The sequence below is a fragment of the Equus quagga genome, chromosome 20 (assembly GCF_021613505.1).
Source record: "Equus quagga isolate Etosha38 chromosome 20, UCLA_HA_Equagga_1.0, whole genome shotgun sequence".
Classification (NCBI taxonomy): Eukaryota; Metazoa; Chordata; class Mammalia; order Perissodactyla; family Equidae; genus Equus; species Equus quagga.
Genome location: NC_060286.1, coordinates 17,121,070 through 17,146,014, shown reverse-complemented (window position 1 = coordinate 17,146,014; position 24,945 = coordinate 17,121,070). Strand labels below are relative to the sequence as shown.

The following is a 24,945-nucleotide window of genomic DNA, read 5'->3' as shown; positions in this document are numbered from 1 at the left end:
CAGGAAGGACTTCAGGTACCACATGGCGCACTTGAAACCTATGAGGTTTTCTGTCCAATGAGGGGGCTGCCCAAGTCCTTGCCTCAGACCGTCTCTGAGCTGGTCAAGGAGAGGAAATCTGTGGGGAGCGAGCTGGACTTTGCAGTGAAGGGCTCTCTCTGGTTTCCTAAGGGACCCACTGGTGTCACTGCCAGCCCTGTACTCCTGTGCTGAGCCACTGTGGCCTTAATATTTGGTTATACTCCCACTGTGGGCAGAACACACAGATGGAGATAATGGGGACATGGAGACAGGATGCCACACCCTGGACTTTGGGGGTGGGCTGGGGTGGTGACAATCCTAGTTGTCTTCCATTGGAGTGGGAGCAGATAGAGAAGGGAAAGAAGAAAAGAGAAAACAAATAAAACCCAAAGGATGATATTCTCATCTCACACCAGCAGCAAGCAGCAGGCAAGGGTCAACAGTGCTAAGAAAGGCGAGCCTGCCCTTCCCAAAGATACCTTCTTCTTGGCCAGCAGCAAGTCCTGGTAAGCATTTGAGCGGAGGAAGCGGGCATAGCTGTCACTCTTCATCAGCTTGTAGATGTGCTCCTGGGGAGGAAGGAGGCAGGAAGACACAAAAAAGAACTGTCAACCAATGCCAAAGGGGATTACAACCCAACTGGCCACTGTTTTAGGAAAACAACAAATGAATCGAGGTCTGCTTAGAAAACCTTGCAACATGTTTGTTTTGTTTTCTCCATGCAGAAACACCAAACGAAACATATTTTCTCTCCTAGAGTAAAAGATCCTTGAGGATCACGTCCTAGAGGCTTTGTAATTGGGCTTCAGTGCCATGTTGGGTGTAGTATTACTTAATCATTAAAACCACAGGCACAGTGATGAGAAGGAACAAACTGTGGCTGCACCCCACCACTTGCGTGAATCTCGAGGGAATCATGATGAGAGAAAAGCCAATCCCCAGAAGGTTACACACTGTACAATTCCATTGATATAATATTCTTGAAATGACAAATCATAGAAACAGACAACAGATTAGTGGTTGCCAGGGGCTGGGGATGGGGGAGGGGAAAGGAGGGAGGTGTAGTTATAAAAGACAATAGGAAGGATTCTTGTGGTGATGGAATGGCTCCGTGTATCTTGACACAATCCTGCATGTGTGATAGAGTTGTATAGAACTACACACACCACACACATGAGTACAAGTGAAATGGGCAGGTCGGATCAACTCACTGGGTGTAGCTATGCCAATATCATGGCTGTGACATTGTACTCTAGTTTTGCACATGTTACCATTAGGGGAAATCGGGTCAATGGTACATTTCGGTACTATTCCTCATGATTGCATGTGAGTCTGGAAGTATCTTGAAATAAAAAGTTCAATTAAAGGCAATGGGCAATGATACAACTGGGTCAGTTGTGCATGTCAGGGCCGCCGTCTTATCCTGGAAGGGTGCCCTTGGCCATCAGATCATGGGGCATGTGGGCAACTATGCCAGGCCTGATGCTTACATCCAGGAGAGGCAGAGGCTGTGGCATGCTGCCCTCTCTTCTCCTGGGCTCATACAGGCATTTACATTCTGGCCTTAGCAATGAATTTCACCCTTGACTTCCAGGTAATTCCTATAGCCTTGTGGGCTCTTCCTAACGGGTCTGTCCTCACTAAGGGCAGGGAAAAGCTGGCTCATTAAAAGAGGGAGCTTGTTGATTGAAAAAGGGTTATTTATCATTTGAAATGGAATGTAACTCAGCTGCACAGGAAAGCCTGGCTGTCCCAAGACAGGACCCATTAGGAGGCAAGGTGGGCTTTCACTACGGAGGGTGGGATTGATAGGCAGAGGCTGGCCTGGTGGAGGAAGCATCCTCCCTGATGTATACTCATTGTTCATCCCATGAAGCTGGACAAGGGCACCAGCCCTTGGGGGAATGGAGAGCCAGTCAGTGAGGAGACAGAGCTCAGCTGAGAGGCTGTGCTGGTCATTAAATACCTCTTCCTCGGGTACTCTTCCCAGGGGAAGGAATGGGAAGGGGAGGCAGAGACCTCTCCTCAACTGGGGACACATTTTAGAGATACCTGGCCAGACTGCTGTTGCATCCCAGAGGAATCTGGGGCAATGACAAGAGCTTGCTGAGACCCTCTCCCTTCCCACCTCCAAAGAAAGTGGAAGCAGAAAGCAAGAAACACCTTGGCCGCAGGTGTATCCCTCTCCATCCCATCCACAGTTGGACCACAAGAAGCTGTTTGGGCACCAAAGTCATTCATCCTCAGATGGCCGTATATTTACAAAAGCAGGATGCAACGCCACTAATGGGAATGGGCCCACTGCAAGGAGCCAAGCAAAATTAAATAGTGGCTTGGATCTGAACCTACTTTGATAATCCAGATGTGCTCTGATTTAATACACTTAGTGAGAACTTGCCTCCCCAAGTATTTTCCTGCAAATTTCTGACAAAACCCAGGCCCACTGTGGTTTAAGTTCCTCGAGGGAACAATATGTTTTTACCTCTTATATATGCATAGTGTTCAGCACAGGGTCAAATGTTGGTGGAATTTACATTGTTTCTGGGTTCACCGAAATGCTTGTTTAATTCAGTGTTCCCAAATTTGGAGGCTTGATACTTGTTTTGGTGTATGATGGGATCGGTTCCTGCTCTCTGTATGGAAGGAGAGTGGGGAATTGCTCTCAGCTCAAAGGAATTCCATATGTGAGCATCCTGGCCCATCCCTAATGGCCTCAGAGCCCAGACTGAGGGCATCATTGGTCTTTGTTTTCATTTGTTGTCTCTTTAAATTGTTTTAACATTTAAATCTTAGGTACAAATGTTAACCCAGAGTAAAAATGACTCCCTGTCTCCTCTTCTTGTCTCAAGCATCACCAACAGAGCCAGATGGCTCTTGAATCATCTGGAGAGGCCTGTCACTCATGCCTGTACCCTCTCCAAGGCTACAGGTCCCTGATTCTTGTTCTTTGTAGAGGAATCTAAACCCCAGGTATAGCTCTCAAAATACCCCCTTGCCCCCAGAGCAGTAAGGAAAACTCTCCTAGCCCAGCACTTCTTGCCTTGGCAACAAATGTCACCCCCGATCCAGCTAATTCCTCCAGCCTCATCGTGGGCAGGAAAAGCCTGGTCCACTAAAAGAAAAGAACTTGTCAATTGAAAAAGAGTAGGATAAAGCAGGTGCCCAAACATTTAATCACAAAAATATTCACAAATATTTCCTGAGTATCTACTGGGTGCCAGGCACTGTGTCAGGCATTGAGATTACAGCCTGGACGACAGAAGAGGTCTCTGCTGTCATAAGGCTCAGATTCTATCAGGCAAGACTGATGCACAAAAATAATAGACTACTACTATCAAAGTGGTCTCAGATCCAAGCCACTATTTGATTTTGCTTGGCTCCTTTCAGTGGGCCCATTCCCTTTAGTAGGGGTGCACTCTGCTTTTGTAAATACGAGGGCATATTTGAGCTAAGGGCTACATAGAAGAGGTGCAAGTACAGGTGCTATGAATTGGTGTGAATGGGATGACCTCCCCTGCCCGAGGTGGGGAATGGTTGTCTATCAACCAGAAAGATCCTCATCAAAGGAGGAAGCTCTGAGCAGACAGCAAGCAACGTATCTCCCGATTCGGTGGGAACTGAGGGTGGGAGAGGCTGGTCTTGCCGCTGTGTAGTCTGGTCAACCAGAGTAAGAAGGACAATCCAGGGGCACAGAGGAAGAAGCAGCAGACAGTGCTGGTCACTCTCCAGGGGGTTGATGTGGGTCGAAGGAGCAGTTTGGGCACTGCTTTCATCGTCCCCATGTCACATGGGCAACTCCAGAGCCAGAACCAAGGTGGGGACAGTGTGGGGAGAAAGCAGGAAGAGGGAACAGGACCTGTGGAGGGGGGTTGCATGAGGAGGTCTCACTCTGCCAACCTCTTTGCCAGACCTTGGCCATCATTAGGACACTCAAATTACCCTGGGAGGGAACAGCCACCAGAGCAACGATAGCAGAAGCAAGAAGGCAAAGGTCTGAGAAAAACAGAACCCGAGAACATCTGCAGATCTCCTGTGCCCCTGCAGGGCCCAGGACTTGAGGCTCCTCTAGCCTCAGCCTCCTCTTCCCACAGCCTTCAGCTCCATGGCTCTCCTCTGTCCTCCTCTCCTCCCCCAAGCAAAGAAATGGAGCCTTTGATGTACCCAGTTATGGAACTCTGTTCCTTCCTCCTCGCCAGCTTTGTCTAAGAAACACAAAGACAGTAAACAGGGGGTGGGAGAACAGAGCGCGGAGGTTTTTCTGGGAATGAGAATTAAGATAGGGCTCAGGGTCTTTGGCCAGTTCCCAAATGCAATGAGTTTATCACTGCCAGGGACAGCAAGTGTACAGAGCTCTTGGCAGTGACCTCTCCTGATTTATGAGGGGTTCTGGTTTGCTTCCCCTGCTCTGCAGACAACCAGTCTTAAGGGAAATGTATATCCAGGATCTGCAAGGAACAAGAGAGCCACTGGCAAAACCAGCGAGCTCCCACTGAGAGAATTCCTGAGGAGCTAGAGCAAAAGAAGGTTGCTCTTCTTTTCTCTACTTAGCTTTTTCTTGTCTTATCTTCAGCCTTTCCTCCATTCCTCCCTCCCCCTCCTTCCTTCCTTCCTCTGTGTCCTTTATTTTTCTCTTTCCTTCCTTTCTTCTTTTCTTCCTTATTCTCCTCCCTCTGCCTCCTCCTTCTTCTTTCTCCCCCCCTTTTTCCTTTCTCTCTCCCTTTTTCTCTCTTTCTCTAAAGAAGAGATGATCAAGTTGACTATGAACAGGCAGAACTGTGGGGGTCCACATCTGCCTTCCCGACACGTGGGGAGGCACCTGCTCCAGGAAGGTGAGGAAGGGTCCCCGTAGGTTGAGAAACTGATGCTCCAGGGCCCTGCATCATACTGAACGTCTTAACTGCAGTTCTCAGCGGGGGAGGGGAATCACATCCCTGTAATGGTGACAGTTATAGCACAGGGATGTCACCCTGAGAAGCCACTTCACCCACATTCCCTTTTTGGTCCTGGCCCTGGGATGGGGATCTCTGCTTGCCTGGGATGCCAAGGCAGAAGCAAAAACAACTGGAATGAGTAGGGTCCGAGACCCATGTGGGAGCTGAAGGGAGGGAGCAGTGCAAGCTATCTCAAAACCACACCTGCTACAAATCAATGTTTTGCTGTGACAGTCCCCATTTGGAAATCTCCTTTATTTTAGACAAAACACAGTTACCCTCACAAGCCTTGGGGAAGGTAATCGACAAATGCCTGGGGCCTTGGGCCCCAGCACGCTGGAGCAGCTGAACTACTTAAGAACATGCTTATGTCCTCCTCTTTGCTGTGGGTTCCTACAACAGCTAAGATCTCATTTCCCAGCTTTGGAACATCCTGCTGGAGTGGGAAACACTTGGCTGGAGCACTGCACAGCTGCCAAGAGCCCTTCTTGTGATTTTCAAGTGTCCTATTTTTCTCTTTGCAGATGTATGTGCCTCATCTCTGCCCTCCAGACCCAAGCTTCCTGGAACAACATTCAGACTTTGGGAACTGTTGGGTCCTGCATAGTTCCTTGGAGGAAGATGAGGCTGTGGGCAGATGCAATGTTGCTGTGGGGGTGGTAGGAAGGGACTGGGCTGGGAGCCAAGGCTTGGATTCATGTCCTGATTCTGCCCCTTCCCAGCCCCGTTGATCACACAGTCCAACGATGAAATAAAAGGGAAAGCACTATGAAGACTACATCCATGGAAAGTAATAATAATAACCAGCCATCATGTTGTGACTGTCCTTGCCAGGAGTGACACAGGGATGAGACCAAAGACTGGAAGCTTCCTGGGGGAGGAGGAAAGGTGGAACAGCGTCCAACTATACTATTGTAGTTGCTGTTGTTCGCTTTAAATTGGTGCTCAGGCCTAACCAACCCCCTTTTTAGATGAGGATACCGAAACTCTGAAAGGTTAAGTGACTTGCCCACAGACAGGGCCAGGATTTGAACCCAGAACTGTGTGACCCCAAAGCTCATGCTCTTCCCCTGCAACATGCTGCATTTCACTGTCCTTGAGTTGGGGCTTCGAGGGGAGTCAGTGTTGTGTGGCTGAGACAAATAAAGTCCTCAACGTGTGCTCAGCAGAAACGTTAGGGGTTTCCTCTTGAGTCCTAATCTGAGTCATCCCAGTAGCAGATGCGGCCACTCATCGCCATTCCCCTTCAGGAGCTATTCACTACCAGCGTCATCAGTGATGGTAACAGCCAGGTCACCCAGGGTGACACACGTTCTGGTTTCTCACCTCACAGGCCACATACAACTTGCCTTCCACACCTGTCCCACCCTGGCAGAGGTCTGCGGGCTGACTGGGGCCTGTGTGAAGTCATAAGCAGCAAGTCTGTATCAAAGAAAGCAATGCACAAGATCTTTGAGTCTCACCCTTCAAGACTTTTGAATATGTTAAACCAAAGGTCTTCAGACCTTAGGCAGGGTTAGCTGAAGCCTAGGGAAAATTAACATTTTTTTCAATGTGGTCCTACAGGAGGACAGAGAATGGGACTGCACAGTGGTAAGGACCTTACGGGGATCCTAACTCAGTATCTGCTTAATAAACATAGAAGAGACCATAGAAAAGACACCACAGCAATATGGACACCCACTTGAGTGAAAGAGGGAGCTTGTTGTCCTCATGGATGCAGCTTTGGATGACCATCTTAGGATCATGTGGATCTTAAATGAGAAGCCCCCATTTGGATTTCTTTGTCCTCCTAAGCAGGACATGGGGCTCCTTGTTTCCATGTAATGCAGCATTCAAGTCATAAGAGAACATAAGAGCAAATTATCCTTTGCCTGTGCCCTGTAAAGCATCTGTATAAACATGTTCAATTTAACTGGCCAAAGGGCACAGTATTTTGATGTGGTTCAATCCCTATTCTTAGATAAGAGTAGCTTCAAAGACAGCTTTACATACTGCCTTTTATCTACCCAAATACCATGGGTATTAATTTAGAAAAATGTTTTCCTTTTCCTCTTCAAGGTCACGGGGTTTGATGCACAAAATCTATGCTCTGAAGCATCAACAAAGAAATTTTGGAATTTAGTTCTCTGACGCCTTCTCTCCAGGAACCACTAGTCTGTGTGGTAATAAACAGAACCAGATCACAAACAACTGATTTGTTCCTTTCGAAATGCATCCCTCCCTCGGCTGTTCATCTCCCTAAAATAAAACCACCCACAGAATAAAATAAGTAACTCCCGGAGCAAGCAGTGCTTCGGCCCTCTTTATTAAAGTGTGTCTGGCATGGGGAGTCTACCAGGAAACACCCTCTGATCGAGGATTAACATCAGGAAACGTGGTGCAGTCTTGTGACACTAGCATACAATGCTACCACCTCCACCACTGGAGCAAAGATTAACAGCCTTCACCAGGCTAGGAAGACTTTTAGTTCTGAGTATTCTGGAGCAAACAAACGTGTACTCCACCGGGCTCTGGCTTTTAAACAAAGCAAATGACAGAAGCCTTGCATTCCTTAATCAAGTTGTTTTTCAAAATTAAGTGTAGGTACTAATAGAAACTTTTCACTTGGGGCTTCTTGTCTGCTCAAGGTGGGTGTAGACTTGATGGTGTGTTTCTCAGCTCTTATATCACCCTGACCTCATTTCGGCCTTGAGGTTGTTCTTTGATCATCCTATGCATGGACGATGGCCAAGTAGGGTTTCGGTAACTTAGACGGAGGCCTGCTTAAGGAAGGGACCATCCTGTGGATTTGTATATTTGCAGAGCCTGGACCATCTGGCCCTTGGTGGGTATTTCAAGTTTTGCTGAATTGGCATATTGTAGAAGTTTAATTTAACCAATATTTATTGATCACTTACTATATGTGCTCCCCAGGGTTGTTTGGCAAGATTTTCCAAAGTGGAAAGCCAAGGGACAAACTGCCCCCCATTTTTTTTTTTTTTAATGATAGGTACAGCTGGGAGTGTTATAATTCTGGACTGAGTTGTCAAGAAAACTTTTTTCCAACCTTGTGCAGAGCATTCCTTTAGTGTCATGGGGACTTATAAAAAGTAAAGAAGACCAAATGCTTGCTCCCATCAAAGAACAGTGCAGACCCTGCAGGTACAGGGCAGGGTGGGACGTCTCAGCAGCTACTGCAGGTCAGGAGAGCAGTGGCACTTGGACAGCTAGGAAGCCTATATGGGAACCTGCAGGGATCAAAGCCAACAGGCTGGGTTGGTCTGCCCCATTCAGCTGTCAATCCATTTGATGGACAGATTTCCAATCCAATCTCAATGAAGTGTGCTCTTAGCCTTGTTTTGTTTGTTTGTAAAGAATGATGTTCTCTTAGACAAGCTCTGCCTGATGGCCAAAAACCATCCAGGCCTCCTCCTGTTCCTTTGCAGTTTCCCTCAGCATAGAACTTCATAGCCCACAAGTCAAGGTCTCCCAACTTGAATGGGAGAGTGGATGTTCATGAAATGCATGGATGGGGAGACAGACAAATGATCGAATGGGCCCAGTGACACAGTCCTGGGAACATCCTTGGAAATCTAAGACTTTTAAAATTGAAGCCAGACAGCCACTGCACCAGCCAGCTGACTCCCATCGCACTCCTGCAGCCTGGGGAGGCTCTGGAAAGAGGCAAGGAAGACTAAGGTCCTCAATACTTCCTGTGAGCTCATTCTCTCCTCCAAAAACTGCCAGCAAAGCTCTAGACGACATGCCCCAAGATTCAGGTCTCTATTGGCTCCAGCTCACTGACCATCACCATCTGATTCACCCTCTTCCTGCTCAAAGCCTTCAATGCTTTCCTACTGTTTTCAGGGTGAGAAAGTTCGAATTCCTTAGGATGACACTCAAGGCCCCTCAAATTTGGCTCCTACATACTTTTTCTACATTTCCCCCCAAGAACTTCTGAGAGTGGACATCTTCTTGGAAGAGTTCTTTTTTGATCTAGCTTGGAATTATAAGACCTCATGGAAGACTAAAGAAAGTAATTTTTGTGAGTTTTGGGGCCAGCCCCATGGCCGAGTAGCTAAGTTTGTGCACCCCACTTCGGCAGTCCAAGGTTAGCCAGTTCAGATTCTGGGCACAGACCTAGCACCACTCATTAGGCCATGCTGTGGTGGTGTGCCACAAAGAAGAACTAGAATGACCTACAACTAGGATCTACAACTATGTACTGGGGCTTTGGGGAGGAAAAAATTTTTTTTTTCCTGAGCTCACATGTACAAGTATATAGCACTTTTTACTTATTCAAAGAATTTTCAGGACTATCAGCTCATCTGATTTCTCAAAAATCCTTAGGAGACTGCAAGAAGACATCATCCCTATTTTATGGATAAGGAAATAAAGGCAGAAAAGGTCAAGGTCCTTACCCAAAATGACATAGCAAGTGGGTGGTAATGCAGGTCCTCTCAAGCCCCGCAGTTGAGAACAGAGAATTCAATCCCTAGCGTAAAGAATTGAGTTCTTTTAAAAACAAAATCATGGCCCATTTTTCTTTTTTCTCCACTCACAAGGCTAAATCTATGAAATTGGAACAACAGAGCAAACAGCTGAGGGCTACGGTCACAGCCCACAGACCTTTATGGAAGATTTGGTCTTGGCCCAAATTTTCAAAAAAGCCCAATGGATCAGCAAAACGCAAGTGCAAATGCTGGGCCCAAGCTAACAGGGTGTCTTGTGAAATGTTTCCACAGGAAGCAAATATAGGCAATTAACTTATCTATAACAATGCATGTGGTCAAAGAAAAGGCAAAATCCTCAGAGGGAGCCTACACCCCACCCCAGGCCCCATTTCAAATGAGTCCATAAGTCTGGCTGAGCCTTCACTCTGCCTACAGACCCCTAATATAGGGTGCACGTGACCCTTCTCTCGGCATTCTGAGCACTGTGTGGGGCTTCTGGGAGCCATTGTGATTGGCTGAGGAAGCCACCAGAACTCCTGATCCCAATGGGGAGCAGGGGTCAAAGGGCATAGGTGTCACCATTCCCACTTCACAGATGGGCAAACTGAGGAGAGCAGGCTTAAAGGACTTGAAGGTACAATCCTAGACAAACCATATGGCAGAAACAGGTTCAGAGCCTGCTCCCAGCTCTGAGCCCTACTCTGGGGACCAGAGTTCCTCCAGGCCACAGCAATGACAACCAAGCCCTGGGCACTCACAGTCCAGGGACAGTGTGATCTAAGCAGCAGACTCTTGGCCAGCAAGTCAGGAGGTCTGAGTGCAGGTCCTGGCTGGTCATGGGCTGCTAAGGATTTGAACCTCCTTTCCTTCCTGGAAACTTCTGAATCACATCTGTGAAGCTGGTGCAGACAGCAGTGCCAGCCAGGAAGGGTAAGGAAGTATGAGGATCACGGTACTGGCCTACTCCTTCTCAGTCTGCTCTGTATCACTCAACCCCAGCGCAGAAACATGCGCAGAGGTTGGCGCATTGCTGTGACCTCATCAAGATGAAGTCTCCTCTGACCTATTCTCTCATATAAACTGAAGATTAACCACTCCCAACCCTCTATCTTCTATCTTTCTGGATTTCTTGAATCATTTCAATGATTTTATGATATATTGTTTGGCACAGAGGTCTCAGACTATAGCCTGTGGCTCAAATCTGGTCCGCCGGCTATTTCTTTATATTCCATGAGCTAAGAATGGTTTTTGCATTTTTAAGTAAAAAAAAATCAAAAGAAAAATAGTATTTCATGAAAAATTATATGAAATTGAACTTTCAGGGTCCATAAAGTTTTTTGATACAGTCACGCCCACTCATTTATGTTGTGTGGTTACAATGTAGGTGGTTTTGAATAGTAGAATTGAGTAGTAGTGACATAAATTATATGACCTACAAAGCCAAAAATTTATACTATCTGCCCCTTTACAGAAAATGTTTTGTTTTTTTAACCTACTCCTAGTTTGGTATCAAAGGCAGACTACAGAATTACCCTACTTGCATAATCACCTATATATTTAAATTTAGGAAGAAAATACACCAAAACAGCGGTTCTCTCTGGGTGGCCAGTCACTGTTAGTTGTTGACATGGTTCATTCCACCCCTCTGCAAATGCAGCTTTGTTCTACAGAAGGAAAGGAAGACTCAGGGAGTTTAAGTAACTTGCCCAAGGTCACACTGATAGTTAGAAGCACTTTGTGTATTTTTGATGAAAACACATTTAAAGAAACAAAAGGGAACAGGCTGAAAACAGAAATTGGTTTAGAAGAGCGTTTCATTTGAATTCATATGAGACCAATCCTAACAGATAATGAGGAACTTAGAGATGCTTAGGGAATCCTCATGTCTAGCTCTACCTCAAGAACGAGACACAATATATTTGGAAGTGCCTGAAAATGACAGAGCACTGTACTAATGCAGGCTGTGTATTCAGAAACTTGTCAAGGCACAACCTGCTGACTTCCCAAGACTTCCCAGCAAATCTTTCTTGAATTAGAAACGACATAAATGTCAAGAAGAGAGGACTGTTAACTAAACTGTGGTGCATCCACACAATGGAATACTATGCAAAAACTAAAGAACCAGGTGACAATCATGCTGTTGCTGCTGGTGTTGGCATTGTGATTTTGAGACTGATCTGTGGTAATGCAGGATAAAGCTAATGTTATCATCCACGGCATCTTTGAGAACCAGGATTCTTAGCTTAGAGAAAGGACGCACAGAAGAAAGAAAGAAGAGGTTAAATAAAACCCCCTGTAGTTTTCAATTTGAACAGAAAATATCAGTATGAACTCATGGTGTATCTTGATCACAAACAATAACCAACCGTTTGCCAGCTCTGTCCACCAGAAAGGCTGAGAAATGATGACCAACCCAGGAACAATGAGCACCCTTAAGTGCCCAGATTATGGTGTCTAAAAACCATTTCCCACTAAGAAGAACCAGGAATCCTTGGAGAAATGGCTGATTCCAGATCTGGGGAAGGGCTGGAACATCTTAGCTTCTTTGCTATGTGAGTGATATCAAAGATTACTAGGGTCTTGTCAGAAGGAGCCAACTGGCCAGAGATGGCACAATCCAGCATCGATAGGAATAATAAACAAAATGGATTAAAACCCCTCAAATGTGTTTAAAACCATGAGTTTACACAGATACTAAAAACACAACAAAAAATACTAATTGGTCACCATTAGAAGATGACAGTAAACTACTCATTATTTTGAAAACTGGCAAATAAAGGGAAAGAATCAAACATTTATCCAGTCTGTCCTATGAGAACTGTATTACCAGATAATCAGATAGATGTATTTGATTATTTGTATTTCAGCTAATAATGAAGAAAGAATGATAGGACCAGAACATCACTATTTTATACACCCTAATTAACTAATGGATAAAAGCAGTAAACAGCAGTGGATGCTAAAAGCACAAAAAGAGAGCTAGACACTATGTGCCCTCTGACAAGAAAGCACAACACAGTCTATGAAGTAGTTTTGCCCTGAAAAATCAAATGGAAATCTGATTAAATATCTAAATCAAACTACCAACATATAGGAATTCAGAAGGTAGAAGAACAGGGTAAATAGCACCACAGGGCCGCAATCAGAAAAATCCAGACTGAAGGGGTCTCTACAGGATGAAGAATCCAATTTCTTCATCAAACAAATTGCAAGGTGGCAGGGAGGGGAGCAGAGGGATATAAACAGAACCTGTAGATTAAAAGGCACTAAAAGACTGGTCGATCTACTGCAATGTGTGGGGATATGAAGAGATTATTGCTAATTTGTTAAGGTGTGATAACGGTATTATGGTAATGTTACATACCTAAATATTTACAGATTAAGTCATGTAACATCTTGGATTTGCTGTAAAATAACCCAGTCACCACTGCAAAAGGAGATGGGGACCCAGATAAAATGAGATCAGTCTTGTATTGATGATTGCTGAAGCTGGATGAGGGTCTGTAAAGGTTTGTTGTTCTCCTCTTTCCACTTTCACACGTTTACAAGTTTTCATAATAGAGCATTAAAATAAATCCTTCCTGATGTCATGCTCGGAGTGATAATATGGAGTGGGAGCATCACGGTTCTGACCAGTATCCCTTTTCTTGTGTTTCATGAATATATGAATGGAGAGTTGAGCTTTGTGCTCCAGGTCATTCATCCAGGGAGCTTATCCATCATCCAGAGAGCTTCTCCATCACTCTCCTTACCACGGTATATCAATGTGTGCTTGGGAACATACACACACACATAGAAAAATCTATCAGAAAAAAAAAAAGATTTCCTGTGACTTAAATATTTCACTTTGAAGCTGCAAAGAGGGACTTACTATTTCATAAAGCAGAGACACTGGACTCTTTTTTTTTTTGTGGAAGATTAGCCCTGAGCTGCTGCCAATCCTCCTCTTTTTGCTGAGGCAGACTGGCCCTGAGCTAACATCAGTGCCCATCTTCCTGTACTTTATATGTAGGACGCCTGCCACAGCATGGCTTGACAAGCAGTGTGTAGGTCTGCACCCAGGATCCAAACCGGCCAACCCTGGGCCACCAAAGTGGAACACGTGAACTTAACCACTGCACCATTGGGCCGGCCCCGACAGTGAACTCTTTAGAACCAAATATGCAGGGCACAGGAACTCAGTGGTGTTCATGACCAGGGGGAAAGAAAAAGTAGTTATTGTGTTGAGGTTGGTAAGTGTTTCCATCCTGAAGTTCTGAGCAAATGACAATGCAAATCCAGACGATGCGGACCACTGGTTATGTTCTTATGCCATTATTTGCATCAGTGCCTCCAAGTGAGTTTCCTAAATTAGATGAAAATGTCTGTGGGAGGGCACATGACCCAAATTCTCTGCCGGAGATCCCGCAGGTGAGAGAAATGAAGAGGGTTGAGGAGACAAGAGCAAAACCTTACTTAAGCCCTGTCCCTGGGTGTAGGATGGTGGGAAGAAATGAAAGTTAGGGGCCAGGAAGAAAGAAACTGATCTGATGCTTATGTTTAGAAATGGCCCCTCCCAGCCCTCAAGGTAAAGCTGCTATTGAGGGTGGCTAACGTGGCTTCTGTTTCTTTCACCAGGCTCACCAGCCTCTGTGCCCTGATTGTGCCCTGCGGGGTTAGGAGTCCCTCCTGTGGGCTCCTGAAACCCTAGCGCTCACCCCTTTGAGGCGCCTCTCCCGTTGGTGAAAGTGCCTGTTTCCTTGTCTTTCTCCTCCACTAGCCTGTAACCTCCTCGAAGGCAGGGGCTTCTGTCTGCTCTTGGTGGCATCTCATCAAATAGGACAGGGCCTGGAATACAGAGGTGCTCCACACAGTCACTGCGTAGCTGGAAATCACTATGGAAGCAGTGTCGGGTGGTGGCTACGAGTGTGGGCTTGGCCCAGGGCCCTGCCAGCTCACTACACCCACTTCGCTCATGCTGTGTTATGGTTTCCAGATTCTACTACTGACTTATTCCAGGGTTTCAGATTTTGTAAAACACTTTTGAGATTTTCCTGGGAAAGATAACACATATAACCATAAATTTCTATTTCTACGTAATAATGTTAACTAATCTAGGAAAACAACCCTCCTGGAATTTCATTGTGCTTCCACCTGGAATGGTTTCCATTGATGGCCTTATAAATAATAAAATCTGAAATTCTAACTGCATGCAATGCCTTGGACCTGCGTTAAAGGGTGAGGTGGTGGAGTGGACAAGTGAACACCTTGCAAGTAGATAAGCAAACCTGGGCATCTTCGAACGTGTATCTCCCTCCATCTTTGACGTTTTGACTGGTTATCTCATAGCTGTGAGAATCCAGGTTGATTGCACTTGGGGCTCCCGGAGCCAGAAACTCTTGCCAGATTTCTTCCACCCTCTTGGCCACATCCTGTAGGGGTTGTTTCTTGAGATCTTGGACAGCCAACCAGAACCTGGAGTGGAAGAGTAAAGACAGTCAGTTCCAGAGGGCCCAGTCCGTATCTGGACTCTGTTGGACATGGTCCCAGAACTGATGTCCCATGGAACTCATTCTGCTGCAGCCTTCCTAGCTGCCACTTCACAGTTCACAAAGACCATAGAGACAGCTGAAAATACAAGGGTGCTCCACTATTGTGGAGAACTGTAAAGACGTTGCTTTAGATGATCATTGTCCTTCTGATTACCAAAAAGAGATTTCTCTCCCTCTATGTCAAGGTTTTTCAACCTCGGCACTATTGCATTTGGGGCTGGACAATTCTTTTTTTTTTTTTTTCCTTTTATTTTATTGCAGTAACATTGGATTATAGCATTATATAGCTTTCAGATGTGCATCATAACATATTTTGAATTCTGTGCAGATTACATCATGTTCACCACCCCAAAACTAATTATAGTCCATCCCCTCACATGTGAGCCTAATCACCCCTTTTGCCCTCCCACCTCCCCCCTTCCCCTATGGTAACCACCAGTCCAATCTCCGTTGCTATGTGTTTGTTTGTCATTGTTTTTTTCTTCTACTTATGAGTGTGATCATACGGTATTTGACTTTCTCCCTCTGACTTGTTTCACTCGGCATAATACCCTCAAGGGGACTGCACGATTCTTTGCTGTGGGGACTGCCCTGTGCATTGAAGGACGTTTAGCAGCAACCTTGGCTTCTACTCATCAGATGCCAGTGGCACCCTGTCACCAATTTGTGACAACCAAATACTTTTCCAGTCATTACCAAATGTCGCTGGGAGGTAAAATCACCCCTGGATGAGAACCACTGCTCTATGTAGTTGCCACAACACAGACACCGTGAGTCCCTTTGTCGTATCTGGTTGGGATCAGTTGGAGGCATCAAAATGAAGGAGAGATCAGAGAAGCTGATAGAATCTTGGAATCCTAATGAATATTTGAGCTGGAAGGACCCAGCCATTCATGTTATAGATGGAGAAACTGAGCCAGCCTGCGTGGTGCTTGGCATATAGTAGGCACTCAACAAACGTCTGCTGGATTGAGGATAGGCTGTCTGGAACAAAGCTGAAGGGACATCCACGGGAAACCTCTTGGCCAGAAGATTCTCCAGGCGGTGCCGGAGAAAAAAACCTCCTGCTCACTTCCACACTTGCCTTTCATGACTCCCTCAGCATTGGCATGGCAGGGGCTGTTGAGAGAGCCAAGTGCCAGGTCTTTTCTGCTGAGAGCAGCAGCAATCAGAGACAAAGCTGGGACAACAGCTCCCCAGGTCGTGAGGCTCCCCGAGCAGCCCTGGGGAGGTCTTTCAGCAGGACCCAGATCTGCAAGGCACACTTCGTGCCCTGTGAACAACACAGGCCTGTTTCTCCACCAATGAGACATGAGGACAGGCCGCTGGCTATGTGGTTCCCACAGCCCCGAGAATCTCATGTACTCAAGTCAACAAAAGGGCAGAGACGAGAGAACGTAAACCACGACACAGCGGCAAGTGCATTCAGTCTGTCATCGAATTTCACCCAAAGTAAGATGTACTTTTTTTTCTTTTTTTAAAGGTTAAGCATGTTTTTCTGTTGCTGTTCAGAGAAATGTCTTTGGAGCCAAATGAGTGGCCCAAAGGCACCACTCAGTGGCCAACTGAGGTAATGCAGCTCCATTTCCACAAGGAGAGAAGACCGGTGTGAGGGAGCGTGTGCGCGTGTGCGTGCGCAGTGGGCTCCAACTCTTCCCAGATTTGCCATTTGGGATTCTAATCATCTCCTTAAAGAAAACCCTCATGGTTCCCCAATTGGTCCTGAGGAGCGAGAGGCAGGGAGGGAGACGACTTCACTGAACAGGACGATAAGGAAGCACAGTCTGTCCTCATCCCGCTATGCCCTGGTCTCTGAATTGTTGTACCTTTCTGGGCATCTCCTTCCTCATCTGTAAAATGGGTACAAAGCGGGTGGTGGGATATGTGACACGGGTCTGAAGAACTTCCCATCCAGGCGTAACTCTGAAATGCTTTCAGGTCCCGTGGGTGGGAGCTGTGGCAGGCTCAGTGCGCAGTCGCAGGTTCAATACCCAGCCGGTATGATCCCTCGGATTTCATCTCTTTCTCCTCAGGAGGCCTGGGCAGAAGCTGCCTGGGGCTCTTGCCACTGCCATCTGACGTCACCCGCCCTTTGTCACCAGCCCTCTTTTGTGTTCGAGTCCTCTGACTACCCAGGAGAGGACAACATAATGGTTCTTTAACCAGAGTCCGGAGGGGTGGGGGTGGGGGTTTAAAAGGAGCTGTCAACCTGCTCAGTTGTTCAGGGGTCCCTTGAAACTCAGCTGGGGAGTGGGTCTCCTCCGTCCCCCAGGCCCATTCCCAAGGTTCTCTCTGTCCCACCCTCGAGGTCTCCATGAAAATGCTCATCTGGTGCTGACAGCCTGTAGGGCCTTTTTTGCCTGGAGGACAGTGTTTGAGAAGATGGTGAAATTTAGGAAGCCCAGCTCTAAAGAAGGAAGCTGGTGTTGGTTTTTCAAAGGGCTGGAACCAATGCTAAAAAGTGACTCACCTAAGACTAACTCCGTGAGGCCTCTGCGGCCGCACGCTGGGGCAGACGGGAGAACGGCCCTCTCAGGGAGTCGCCTCTGGGCTGAGTCCCTGGGCCGGACGCAACTTCTCTGGACCAGCGTCCTTCCCAAGCCTGCCAGACCCTGCAAGTTCTCAGACAAATGGATGACACCTGGGTGATTTCCTGCTCCCTCAGTCAATGTCACGGAGGGCGTCTGCTTCAATCAGCTTCTGTCCCTTGTTCCAGGCTGCTCTGAGGAGGAGCCGTTGAGCCCCTCTGGGAAGGCCCCGGAGGCCCCGGCAGCATCTGAGCTCCACTGGCTCCCTGTGAGACTTTGGGGTCCCGTTTGGGACCCACATTACGATTTGGAAGCTACATTAATGCACATCGCTCAGCTGGGTATAGAGGACGTCTGGAGCTGATAGAAACAGACATTTCAGAAGCAAATTTAATAAACTTTTACATAAAAAAATTAACAGGTTCTCTTTGTCAGATAAAAATAAGAATTAAAAAAAAAGTACAAGAAGAAACAATTGGCCTGCTGGGGTGGGGGGAGGAGGAGCATGAGGAGGAGGGGGCGGGAGGAAGGATGACGTTCTCTAGATAGTAGTTTTCTCTCCCTGCACACATGGACACCTTCTTGGCCTCCACTACCTTGGAGATGACCTGCCTTATCCCTCTCAGATGACAGCAAAATGCTGTCACAACAGCATCCTGACATCCCATATGTGTTTACCATCACCGGCTTCGAGGAACCTTTGTGTCAATTTGAAATTCAGAACAGGCATTGGTCTGTGTTTGCCATCTGTGAGCTCACAGGCCGGAGCTGGAGCTCTGAGCCCCGGCTGCCTGGCCACACTCTCCCCGAAAGAGCCCCCAAAGCTCCCCTCAGCACATACACAGCCGACGGGAGGCCCACGGAGGCCCACGCGGCTTCTGCTCTTATCAAAAGCTGGCAGGCAGTGCTCCTCGAGGACGCCAGCAGGGAGGAAGCTGCCAGCCGCGGCGTCAAATCCGCCCGTGCTGCACTGAGCCCCTGCGGCTGCAGCAGCAGGGCCGTCACGACTGGCAGGCCACAGAGATGCACTGGTATCAGGGAGGCCACCTGTTCTGCCTCTCCCGAGCCATCCGCGTGTGGGAGGCAGCCCGTGCGCCAGCATGTGATCCGTGTCACGGGCTCAGGAATGCAGGTCGGAAAGCGGCCTGGGCTCAGACTCCACCAGGCCTAGCAGCAGTGGACTGGACTGTGGGCAGTCTGGGGCTGCCCCGGGGGTCTCCTCTCTCTCTCAGGACCAGGATGCGGACATGAATGGGCTTTTCTCCTCAAGGCTGGCTGGAACAAGGGAAACCACACAGCGGTTGATCATCCTCCATCCTGCCGGGAGCTCTGGGCAGCCCCTCAGTTCCTAGCTTACGTATCCTTTCATAAACGAGGATTTTCACGGGTTAGAAAAATCCAGCTTTTAATTCATTTCCAGAGGAAAGCAAATTGCACACAGAAGGAAGGGTTCCTGTGCCCTCTGCTGGTCAACAGAGACTCGGGAACACTTTATTCAACATGACCTCGTCTCCGGCTGGGCTGAAACCCTCTGGTGCCTACATTAGCAACTACTACCAGCACCGCCGCAGCTGAGCTTTGTTCACTGGGCAGTGGCTGAAATGCTGTGGATGGTCACGGCGTGGTGTGAACTGCCTCTGTTCCGGTTCATCATGTGTTCGGGTAGTGGTGAATCCCGCCAGGCTTGGGAAACCTTCCGAGGTCTTCCTAGGACTCGGGGCAAGTGTCGGAGATGGGAGCTCTCCAGGCAAACCTGGCAACTCCCCTGTGCTCTCTTTAATTGCTTCTCCCTTCAGCTGACACTGTGTGGAACTAGGATAATCAATCTGCAGGTTAGAAGAACAACCACGTTCTCTCAGGAGATGTTACAGCTCATAAAAAATGTACGGGGGACGCTCTTTCCTGCGGGTTTTGATTTTTAACTCGTGCCCTGCCGTGTGGCAGGGGTGTCAGGCCAGGGAGGATAAAGATTTCTGCAGGGGAGATGGGGAGGAGGCAAGGTGGCAAGGGGTTCCTGTCACCATTCTGGGAAGATGCACAGAGAAGGGAGAAGGACAGACCAGACAATCCACTGGAACTCCCAGCTTCAGAACTGGGAGGTCCCCACCCTGTGGATGAGAGGCCACACACATTCCAAAGGCCCCGAGCAAACTCCTGTCTTGGGGGGCCCACCCAGTCCTAGAGGAGCCCTGGGCTCCACTCAGGGTGCCATGGAGAGTGTAGAGTCACACGCTGTGCTGTCTGTAGCAAAATGCGCTGGTCACATCCCCCCAGGCCTGGACGTGATGTCCCTCCCTCATCTCACAGGCTCACCAGAAAGAAAAATGATCCAAAAGGACTTCAACTTGGACTATATTATCACAGACCTTTTTCCTTCAAGGATCCAGGGTGAGGCTTTGCTGTTGTGAGGGCAATACCTATGCTCTTTGGGGCTCCTCTGTTCTGCCTTCTGAAGCTCTGGTATAAATTCCACCACTTGTCTACTTAACTGGCAAAATTTTTCCATGTGCTGTGCAAAAAATGTTGTGATCCTAGCATCCCTTTCCTTGGAGAGATGCAAGGCAGGACAGGAAGATGGAAGTGGAGAGGCCTTTGCAATGTAGCCAGTTGAGTTCTGCTCAGTCTCTCCTTCTCTTTTCCTCCCATCCTCCAAAGCCAGTTGCCTGGCTCTTGACCAATCCTGGGGAGAAGGGATGACCCCAGCATGGCCAACACAACAGGTTGACAGGATCCTCAAGTTGTGCCCCATTGCACAGCTCCAGGGCGTGCCATTCCCATGGACCACAATGGAGGTGCATCTGCAGGGCCGCACGTGGCTGCCCTGGACAAGGGGTAAAACGTGGTCAGCTCTGAGACCTTGGGACCTGGGTCAGGGAAGGTGCTAAACCAATATCCATGGCTGAACGAATGAATACAAAGGGAAGGGGGAGAAAGGACCCGGAATGAGTGACCGAGAATCCTAAAATTGTGTGATTTAAAACCGAGCTTCCCCCACATATCCAATTATGCCGAATATCATAAAAGTGGAATTTGGGCCTCCAGAGAGGATTTTAAAAGCTCTTGGGCTATACTTTTTATCTCCAGCTGCTCTATTCTCTTTATCCTCCCTCCTGTTATGGATCAGAGGGGACCCTCTTTAAGTCTGGATTTATGCATTCACGCTGGGGGTGTAGATTAGTCACCAGCACGGTCACACACACTCTTTCACCACAGATTGAATATGGCCCTCCTGCCACGGGACGAAGGAGCTGGCAGAAGCACAAGAGGTAATGGCAGGATGAGGTGCTGAACACCTGCCAGGGACACACTCCTCCATGCACTTCCGGCCTTATACGTAATGCATATTTAGTGAAACTAGCCTACACTCAGACTGGGCAAGGCAGTGCCCAGCTAGCAGATGCTCCGGCTCCTGGGACCCTCGCAATGACCAGGGCTCTATGGTCATTCTTCAAAGTTTCTGTAACAATGTAGGTGGCAGAGGGTCATAAGACCACTCATGGGCTAAGAAATATCAGGTAAAGGGGGCTCCGTATCACTCCATCTTGGGGACCCATGGGGGACAGGGATGAGGACTCCCAGGGGTGGCTCATGGGGACCAACCTGGAGGTGGGACCTTGGGCTGAACTGGCCACACAGAGAGGCTGCCTGAGTGCATGATGCCAGCTACAGAGGGGTCTGCTTCCCGAGAAGGACCCACCTCCAGGCACAGCCCGGGAGGCTAGTCTGAGCACCACCCTGATGAAGAGCTTTAGAAATCAAACCTGATGTTACAAATGCTTGACTAGGAATTGAAGTGAAGCTCTGAGATGTGTTTAGAATAACGCCTCAGCATAAGGAAAGAACTCTGGTGTCACAACCCGAAATCAGATATTCAATTTCTTGTGGTTTACTGTTGTAAATCTGCCTGGAAAGGCATGGATACACACAGCTACTTGGCATCTACACGTCCTCCCAGGACTTTATGGGGTGGGCGAGTCCCATTGCCACATCTTTGCTCATAGGGTTTTCCAGCTTAGAATACTCTCCCCCATTCTTCTGGTCTATCAGTATCTTGTGTATTCTTCAAAGTCCAGCTTATGATTTGCCTGCTCTGGCTTACATTCATCCCTCCCTTTTTAGAACACTTTCAAAATGGTTCTTAGAGTTTACACTCATTTATATTCATTTAATGACTTAATAGTTTCTTGTGTTTTTTCTTCAAGGACCTACAAGGCCGCTGCAGGTAAGATCATGCATCTTGACCTTCTTGCATCCCTCAGCAGACTCTTGCTGGGCTTGATACAGCATAGGTGTATAATAAATGTTATTTGACTGATGAATGAGACTGATATGGTCTTGAACTCCAAATAAATAACGTGAATTTTGCACATTAACACTGGATTGAACAGTCCTTTGCCCACAGTATATGCTCTGACTTTTTAAAGTTAAAAAACATTTTTAAAAAATTAATGAAACTACTCTTTTTGAAAGTAAAATGCCATTGGAAGATGAGAATCAACCTAGTATATAAAAGAGAACCTGGAGCCAAGAAAAAACACTGGGATTTCCATCTTACCCATTGAGAAGTCACCAGTTTGCTAAGATCACGAAGGGGTCTCAGATAAGTCATGTTTTCTGTAGGTTTCTGTTTCTACATCTAATGCGATGAAAGCCTGAATAAATCACAAGTTCCCAAATTTTTCATGACCAAGGACTCTTTCTTTAGTAATGCACTCCCTTTCCCTCCTCTCACAATGGACCCCATGTTTTGAAAGTTTTCTCTTTTTCTCTGTCTAAACAGTATTAACACATTAATACATTTTCCTTCATCCTTATTAGTCATAGACCAATAGAAACAATCAGATGTTTCATTGGCATCAGATGACGAGAGTAATTACTGCATGGAGTCGAGAGAATTCCTTCTAAAGGGAAAAACATGTTTTAACTAGCTTTTATAGCTGTGTCTCCAGTTATTGAATGATATTTACTTCGACTTTTTGAAATTCTGAAATGAGCCCATGGACCTCTCTTTCTTCCATTTAGCCTGTCAAGTGTTCAGGACCCCAGGCTGGGAAGTTTTGAAAGAGAGTGTCTCTGAGCTGCGTTTCCACTCTGAAGCTCCGTGGGTCCACCATGGTTTAGCTAATGGGTGGTGTCATCAAATCCATTTGACCATATACTCATTACTGGAGACAGGTTTCCAATGACTCGAACAAACAGCAGCTGGACTGAAAGAACAAAAAATGCTGGTGCTGGCAGGTGCTGATACAGCAACAGCAAAGCTGCATATAAAGTTTGTCTTTCTCCATTTCAACCTTAGCCAGATCAGCTACAACTTGAATTGGAACCATAACATTTTATTGAGGAAGGGAGGCAGAAAGACAGACTGATTATGCAAATGTCTTCATACACACCCTGCACACAGCTCACACCTTTCAGAGATTTACCTGAGGTTTTCGGAACTGAATTCGGACTCCAGGAATCGTAGAAACTGGTCCCTCCCCACCTGGTCCTTCAATATCTCGTCGAAAGAGAAGCCCCATCTCTTTACCCGTTGCTGGCTGGGCTCTTTGCTTGTGGGGGGAACAAAGGTTTAAAAAATGATCAATACCAGGCAAAAACCTGTGTTGTAGTCTCTTCAACAACTCCAATCTATTTTGCTGCCTCACGCCAAAGAGAAATGTCTCATATTGAAGTGACAGGTTCCATAAAACCTGCACAAACTCCAAATGCAGACTTTTATACACCAACACTAGCCAACAGTAAAAAGTCTCTTTAAAGAAGGCATTTGAAAAGGGCACCATTTAGGTGAGGGCTGCCAGGATGCCCGCCCAGGGCCTGCTGTCCACAGGAAATACAACCACCCCACTGATTTGGCTTGCCTGGGCCATTCTCGTCAGTTACAGGGTCAACTCTTGACTCCATCATTTTTTCAGCTTTTTAAAAATGACTAAGGATGCCTTGTGAATCCAAACTTTCATTAAAGACATTGTCCCTACCACTGTCCCCACCCCTTCCTCAGCCCACAGGGAAGAATCAGAGTCCTGTTCGGATCCCAGCGACATACAACTGGTCAGAAACGAATCAACTCATCCAAGATAAACTCTATTCACTTGTTTAGCAGTATGTTGCATTCATTTAACGATTTAACAACCACCTGCACAGTGTTTACGATGTTCTAGGCATCACTCCGAGCATTTTACATCTGTTAACTCTCTAAGTCCTCACATCCACCCTGTGAAAAATGCAGTATTGTTTCCATTTTACAGATAGGGAAACTGAGGCCTAGCGATAATATGCCCAGGGACACACTAGGGAGTGATGGGTCAAGACTCAAGTCCGGACAGCGTGGCTCCAGAGTGCAGGCCTCAACTTTGCTGCCTCCTATCCACGTGACTCTCCTTAGACCAAAGCAGGGGCGTTGGTCTTAGTCTTTTGGTGTTGGAAGGCGAGAATATTTCCTTCAGCTTCTGTCTTTCCACTTACAGATCACTTGCTGTATTTATTCCGCAGACCCTTCAAGCAGCAATAGCATCCTAGTTCACAAGCCACGTGCTGTAACCTCCCACTCAAGGGGTGGTCTAGGGACCAGCCGTGGCTCTCAGGCCCCACCTCAGACAGGTGGAATCAGAACCCACAGCTTAACAAGATCCTTGGTGATTTAAGTGCACATTAAACTACAAGAAGCCTTGGTCTAGCAATACTTGTTTTCCCTCTTTCTAAAAAAAGACACATACTTCATTCTCTCTAACAGACATTAGGTGAATAAAATTATGTTTCCTCTTATTATGGGTTGACATATTCTCAATATTTCTCTCAGAAAATTACACTTAGTAAAAAGGAGAAGAGAGCATGTGTGTTAAAAGGTTTGGAAAAACAAATAGCTCTAGGTCAATGCTGCCCAACAGAACTTTCTGCAAGGATGGGTATTCTCTAACTGTGCTCTCCAATATGGTAGCCACTGGCCACTTGAGGCTATTGAGCACTTGGAATGTGGCTGGTGTGACTGAGGAACTGAATTTTACATTTTATTTCATTTTAAATAACTAAAGTTTAAATTTAAGCAGCCACATGTGATTAGTGGCTACTGTATTGGAAAGCGTAGCTCTGGACTTTAGTGATTCGAACCAACCCTTCTGTTTCTGCACTGCTACACGTAATCAACAGCAGCAGGATCTTCTGAGTCCGAGATGACGTGCTTGGGGTTCAGGAGGTTCTTGTGCACAACCCTGCATCTCTAGGCTTAGCCCAATAGGGTCAGGGTGAAAGACCAAGCTCATCGGGTCAAACATGGCAAACTCCATGAAAGATCTCTTCCAAAGTTCCAGGCTGGGCCTTTTACAAGACAAGAAGACACATCCATTCCACTACATTGCCTTCCATTTCCTTCATTTGATGTCCAAACTAAGATTTGGGGAAAGATGTAAGCTATCTTCAAAAGACCTTTGAGTTATTAGCAAAATTATAAAATGAAGGGCAGTTCTTTAAAGAGATAATATCCAGTGATCCCATTTTAGGG

The 24,945-nt window shown here is 47.0% G+C and overlaps 1 protein-coding gene across 15 annotated transcripts in view; it reads right to left on the bottom strand.

The window, feature by feature from the left end:
• The window catches only part of RGS6 (regulator of G protein signaling 6), a 573,259-nt gene that overhangs the window by 27,195 nt on the left and 521,119 nt on the right, over positions 1-24,945 (bottom strand). For all 15 annotated transcript variants that reach the window (XR_006886380.1, XR_006886381.1, XR_006886382.1 and 12 more), the window contains 3 exons: positions 22,874-22,999; positions 14,656-14,842; positions 501-590 (listed from right to left, as the gene is read on the bottom strand). Coding sequence is in view for 12 of the 15 variants with exons in the window: in XM_046647776.1 (XP_046503732.1) it covers positions 501-590; positions 14,656-14,842; positions 22,874-22,999 (403 nt within the window). In the remaining 3 variants the exon portion in view is untranslated. The remainder of the gene's footprint in view (positions 1-500; positions 591-14,655; positions 14,843-22,873; positions 23,000-24,945) is intronic.